The sequence below is a fragment of the Cryptomeria japonica genome, chromosome 1 (genome assembly GCF_030272615.1).
Source record: "Cryptomeria japonica chromosome 1, Sugi_1.0, whole genome shotgun sequence".
Classification (NCBI taxonomy): Eukaryota; Viridiplantae; Streptophyta; class Pinopsida; order Cupressales; family Cupressaceae; genus Cryptomeria; species Cryptomeria japonica.
This window is the reverse complement of record NC_081405.1, coordinates 260725647-260732164: the sequence shown is the minus strand read 5'-3', so window position 1 is coordinate 260732164 and position 6518 is coordinate 260725647. Positions and strand designations below refer to the sequence as shown.

Here is a 6518-nt window from a genome sequence, read left to right as displayed (position 1 = left end):
AAAACACCGTTATCAAAATCAAAATCAAAATCAACAATATTTCCTGGCATGCAGCAGGAAGACGGTTAATACGTTTATAAAAAATAACTTGTGAATTCATTGCTAGCCAGAGATCAATAAAATGGACAAAAGCCCAGAAGCCAATTGTGGCGTGAATATACACAGTTAGGAGAGAACCAAAAAAGAAAAGCCAGTAAGAAAACTAAGCTCTTTCGTCACTAATAACATGAGAATTATTAATAGAGTCTACGATTCAACTTATATTTTCAAATGAGTATTTGGTTCTAACATATGAATATTAGAAAATAAAATAAAAATATACATAATAAAAATATATAAAAGGATGTGTAAATAATTTCATATAGTTTTTGCTAAAAATAAACGAGTTTTACATGGACCCAAAATCAAAAGTTTTACAACAGCCGGCCATCAGCCAAACAGAACATCAAAACAAAAGAAACGCAGACAAACAAGACAAAACAAAAAAAAAAAACTCTCAATTAAGAGACCAAATCCTTGTTCTTATGGACAAAAATCTTGTTGATTTCCTCCAGCTCCTCCATGATGAATATGGTGTACCCTTGTTGTTCTTGCTTCTGGTTCTGGAACTAGGACCAGTGCCTCCAAGATCTTTTAGCCATATCTTCCCCTCCAAGATCTTTCACCGGTTCGTTGTGGTAAGATCTGTAATAAATTCATATAGTTAACAAGTAATAATGTTTGAATATGTAACAAATATAATAAAAAGTAGGCAAGCTTTGAAGATGCTTACATTTATATTTAGCAAAATTTAACTAAGTCAAGCTTTTTATATCTTGACATTTGACTCCAACAAAGGCCATGGAAGATCATCAATTTCACAATGAAAGCGAAATTGTTGAAATAGTTGAATCCCTGCCATTGAAATATTTTGTATGCTCAATGCTTTTAATAAGTTCAACCAATCAGGATATTGGGTTCGGCTTCCTTCAACTTTTGTAATATCATGGCCATCTATTGTTCTTCCATCTTTATTGAAATCGACATCCATAAAATTCTCAACAATTTGTTTAAGTGAAGGTGCATCAGACATTTGTTCCTTTACTTCAACATCAACTTCCATAGATTTGCCTTCATCCTTCCATTTTACTATTGCATACTTTTTCCAACCCTACACTTCAAAAATTAAAGACTTTCGATCTAAGATACCAATCTCAAATAAATTAAATTATAAAATAAGTTGAAGAAGACATGAATGAAATATTAATAAGCTGACCTTTATGATAGTGTTCATCTCATGTTTCCATTGCCAACAAACAAATATCCAAGCCACCAATTCTACCTTCCAACTTGGTAGATTTTGTACTTCTCCAATACTAGAAAGAATATTACGTGCAAATTTGTTGTAGTCCCAAAACTGTTTCCATTCATGGGAATTTTTTCTCCTACCAGTGGCAAATTTCTTGATTTTGTTCAAGGATTTGGCTTCTTCTTGGCTATAATCTGACTCTAGCAAAGGCCATGGAAGATTATCAGTTTCACAATGAAGGCGGAAATTCTGAAATAGTTGAATACCTTTCATTGAAACATCTTGAATTTTTAATGCCTTTAATAAGTTCAACCAATTGAAGTATTCGGTCTGGCTGTCTTGAATTGTTTGTGTCTCCATAGTTCTACTATTTAATGCTCCTTCTGAAACCAAGTCCACATCAAAATCTAAAATTTGTTGTGATTCTTGTAATTCAACAACATAATTCTTAACGATTTGTTTAAGTGAAGGCCCATATACATATTCTACTTCATCTTCATCTTTCATGGACCCAGCTTGCACAATTGTATACTTGTGCCAACTCTACATATACAAAAGTAGTTAGAATTATGAGTCTATTAATTTTTTTATTAAATTACATCATCAATCAAGAAATAAATGAATGCAATATATTATTACACCAACCTTGATGAGAGTGTTCATCTCATGCTTCCAATTCCAACAAATAAATATCCAAGCCACCAATTCTAGCTTCCAATTTGGTAGCCTGTTTACTTTGCCTCTCATAGAAAGAACATTGCATACAAATTTGCGGTAGTCTAAAAAACGTTTCCACTCACGAGGAAGTTTTTGGGCGCCCATGACAAACTCCTTCAACTTATACAAGGTTGTAGCTTCTTCTGGGTTATAATTTGATAGTAACATTTCTCTTGTTAATCGGACTCCTTTTGAGAATGTCAAAAAATCAATTCCTTTTGTGTCTAGCTCATCATCAATTTGTCGAAGTTCACTTGAAAGGTTGCAAGCAAACAAATGACACACTTTTTTGATAACTCCTGCCCACATATATAAAATTATGAATTGTTTAAATATGTATTCATTGTAAACTAAAAAGATCTCAATATGTCACTTCAGGATTTGGGATACTTACCTTTACAACCTGTGGATAATCCATTAGAACAATCAATATTAACCACTGTATTTTCTTCTCTTCTTCTTGGAAAAAAACCTCCTTCATCATCTCCTTCATCATCTATAAATACACAAGGCAAAATATAATAATTATCATACAAACCTGATTCACATCGATGTAGCTTTAATCAACTTAAATATATATAATTTTACAATGCAATTTTTTTCAAACCCATTGATTATGTTGTGTAGAAACATCACTTTCTTGTCATTTACCATTATCTGTATCTATATCACCATAATCTGTGTCTTCATTGTCTTCCAGTCCAAGTGTAGCATCTCTAGGTGGTTGGTGTCCTAAACAATGCTGTAGAAAATTATCCGATTCTTTATTTGTAGGATCCGGCAAACTCAATGGAATTTGAATGATCTTACAAATAAACTTGTCTGCTAAATCCTTATCATCATTATCTTTAAAACGTCTCTCAACTGCTCTTTGAATCATTTTTTTATCTATCCCCAAAATAACATTAATCTTACACTCGGCCAATACAAGATTTATAGCAGATAAGACCTGTGTTAATTGAAAAATAAAACAAACCAATTTAGCCCATAAAATAACATATTCTAAAACAAAAATATAACAAATTAAAAAAATTCAAATGGATATCACGAACCTGTAAAACAACTTTTTCATCACATCTATCAAGGTCATCAACAAAGGTTATGATTCGAAGTTGATCCTCTGAGGCTGGCATAAATTTTGGGACGCATGTATTTTCAACATTGTCGGGATACAAACCAAACCAATTTCTACACCTTTCACCAGAAATGATAGAAAAAAACCAGTGAGGCTTTCTTCCAAGTTCCCCTTTCAAGAAATTTATGTCGGATATGACTTGCTCTTGATAGCCAAGATGAGCTGTGTGATCTGGTGAATTTATGTATCCCACCATCTGTGTGCTCACTGGTTTCACAACAGAAATAATAGATTTCAATACCACCCATACAATTGCTATGATAGTGGAAGGTATGGATCCATATTGTAAATTTTTGAACTTAGCATCCCTTAATAACGCCCAAGCTGCCCAAGCCACCCAACCTGCTAGAAATGTGACCAACAGACAAGGTAAAAATATTTGTATGCAGATGTTGACACTATTTTTAGCCCAACTATATCTCCAGCAAGTACTGAACCATTGTGCTCGAGTCATTGCCTTCTCAATTTCTTTTGTGATTGTGACTGCTAGCCCAGCCCAAGCTTCATGCTCACCACGATAGTGCCAGGCGTTGTATCGAATTGTCAAAACTCGAGGCACTCCCCTCATTTGTTGGAATTCACTCTCTCCATTGACGTGTGAACTTAGCTGAACATAAGTACAAATAGAAGCAAGAGATATCAATAGAACAATTATTGATCAATTAATAGTTCTTTATGTGTTTAAAATCTTTAATTTCAACTCACCATTCGATTATGAATATCCATGCATGCAAGGGACTTATAAATGGCATGGCGTTGGGGATGATATTCCTTCAAGAATTCCAGCAGTCCTATCTGTTCAAAATGAATGAATTATGATATTATAATAATTTTTGTTAAACTGCACAAATTTATAAGAAAAATATATCTAAAACATACCTTTGACTCGCTGGATGTTAACAATTTGTATATCTTGTTTATTCTAAGGTAAATTGCTGGAGGGAGGCGACGGAGAAGGAAAACGAGAAATGAATCATCATCCCACAGATTATCATTTTCGCTGTATGAGACTAATTTGTTCATGGCGATTTTCATTCTTGCATATATCTTTCGACCTCTAGTACTCAATGATATCTTCTCTGCTCCAACAAATTTTTCAGAACGGAGGAGATTTGGAAATGACAACTGAGAGGCTGCCATCAACAGAATGCTTTCGGTCTACATGTGCAAGTTGGAAGGATTTAAGTTTTTCGTTATCATGAAACAAGTACTTATTGAAAACTGAAATTTATTTCTATACCAAAAGTAAAACGCACCTGAATCATGAGGCTGGATTTTCCCATTCCCCATTCACCAGAAATGCCCACTGTGATTGGAGATTCTATAAATCTATTCAAAAATAGAGCAGCTAGACCTTCGGCTAAAACATTTCTTTCTACACAAATTGAACAAATGTTTTGTTTTATATTCGGTCGATCTGGTAGGATCCACATTAAATAGATCAATTGAAAACTGAAACTATAAATTCATATAAATTACCGAGATTATCCTTCAGGCTTGGTTTATCTTGTCCGTGCTCCTTTGCTATATCTATTTGTCTTATTACTGTCACCATAAATTAATAATCAAAATGTAAAAAAGAACTGCGAAATTATATTACAATAAGAAGAATGATAACGTAAAATTGCTTACCCAATTTTGCATTCCTTATTTGTTCATCTCCATCATCTTCTCTTTTTCTATAATAGTCAAGATCTGCCATACGGGCACCTCTATTTAGAAGCTCCCAGGCCATTTCTGCATTCTTAGTCTTTGCTGCTGCCTGCAACAAATTCATATCATCTCTTGCCTTCTCCTGTAAAAAGAAATCCTTAACCAAAGGATCTACCCCTTCTGTTTCCTCTGCAGTGCCAATGCCGCCTGCTGAGGCCCACAACAGAAGTGATTTTTTTTTACTTTCATTCTCATATTTATTTAGGAGGCTCTGCGATATGGCCAATGCAGCCTCTGCATCTCTTGCTTGAACGGCATAGTGCAATGCTGTGCTTCCATTGGCATCACGCTCTGATAAGGGATCACATCCTCTATCCAATAATAGCCGCACAATACGCGTATGGCCTCCACGTGCTGCCATTTGCAATGCGGTCTTCCCCAAGCCATCGACTTGCTGAATGTAATGTATCCCTTGAGAAGCGTTTTCTGCACTGAAATATAGTAGTTTCAAAACCATTTCAATGTTGCCTTTTGCAGATGCCAAGTGCAAGGGTGTTCTTCCTTCATCATCCCTTACATAAATTAAGTCCACTGAGGATGATTCCACTAAATAATCCACAACAAGGTGTCCCTTCTTTCCTTGAGCTGCCAAATGTAATGAATTCCGGCCAAAACTATCCTTGGCATCTACTTTTAACTGCCAATCATCCACGCAATCCTTGCAAAAGTCGGCTTGTCCGTTGAGTGCTGCCCAATGAAGAATGTTTCTTCCCCATTTATCCCTTTTTCTCTCTGTGTACATATCTTGATATGTCTCAACAAGCAATTGGAAGACTTTTTCATTTTCTGAATCGGCTGCATAATGAAAGAGTGTCTTTCCGTGCTCGTCTTGTGGGAGCTCATTTCCAACTTTTTGCTTTAACAAATTTAAGAAATCAGGCAGGCATTGCAGATAGCCTTTACATACGATCTCTGCTGCAACCTCCAGACAGACAGCTGTAGTGAGTTGTTCAATGTAATCATCTTTCAATTTTAATAAATCTTCTACAAGTTGAGCATGCCCTCTTTCAATTGCCTCAATAAAAATGTCTCCAAAGCGATGCTTAATTTTAGAAACCTGATTTTCTACAGAATGCTGAGATACCGACAAGAGCTTTGTCAATACGGGTATCCAATCTTTGTCATTTATAGCTTTTTGTGTAACTTGATCCAAAAGGGACACACCATCTCTACCTTTGTAGTGAACAATATTAGTAGAGTACATCTCTACCAACAATTCAACATAAACAAGGCGTTCAGTCTTACAGTACTTAATCATAGAAAAATCACTAAGTAGAAAATGATCATGTTCAAGTGGCCACTGTAGTGGAAACTCAGAAGCCGACAAACTTTCGAACAAATTTGCAGAAAATCTATCTTGTCTCAATGCGAAATATTTCAGAAAATCTAACTCCTTTGAATTGAGCAAATTTGTAAAACCTTGGAGCTCTATTCGGTTTGTAGTTTTGAGCAGCCAATAAATAACTTCTGCATCTGCATGGAGGGAAGCAATGGCCATTGCAGTATGTCTCCCTTGTTGAGAGAGAATAATTCCATCATAGACTTGCTTTCTCAACAAATCACCAGTTGATGGATAACAAGCTGTAATATCACATTAAAGAAGATAATTATATAAAGCGATATGAATTTATAACAGACAATACAAACTGAAATAATGAATAACCC

At 35.0% G+C, this 6518-nt stretch overlaps 1 protein-coding gene across 7 annotated transcripts in view; it reads right to left on the bottom strand.

Annotated features, from left to right (window-relative positions):
- Nucleotides 1-346: 346 nt before the first annotated feature.
- LOC131073782 (uncharacterized) overlaps nucleotides 347-6518 on the bottom strand; it is a 69742-nt gene continuing 63570 nt past the window's right edge. For 6 of the 7 annotated variants that reach the window (XM_059217064.1, XM_059217059.1, XM_059217063.1 and 3 more), the window contains 11 exons: nucleotides 4773-6434; nucleotides 4620-4685; nucleotides 4397-4515; nucleotides 4020-4298; nucleotides 3846-3935; nucleotides 3058-3747; nucleotides 2657-2954; nucleotides 2400-2501; nucleotides 1934-2304; nucleotides 1256-1831; nucleotides 775-1150 (listed from right to left, as the gene is read on the bottom strand). In XM_059217064.1, the coding sequence (XP_059073047.1) occupies nucleotides 809-1150; nucleotides 1256-1831; nucleotides 1934-2304; nucleotides 2400-2501; nucleotides 2657-2954; nucleotides 3058-3747; nucleotides 3846-3935; nucleotides 4020-4298; nucleotides 4397-4515; nucleotides 4620-4685; nucleotides 4773-6434 (4595 nt within the window). In that variant the 3' untranslated portion in view covers nucleotides 775-808. Of the gene's footprint in view, nucleotides 685-774; nucleotides 1151-1255; nucleotides 1832-1933; nucleotides 2305-2399; nucleotides 2502-2656; nucleotides 2955-3057; nucleotides 3748-3845; nucleotides 3936-4019; nucleotides 4299-4396; nucleotides 4516-4619; nucleotides 4686-4772; nucleotides 6435-6518 lie in introns of those variants that run through there. The other variant, XM_059217068.1, reaches the window with a different exon arrangement.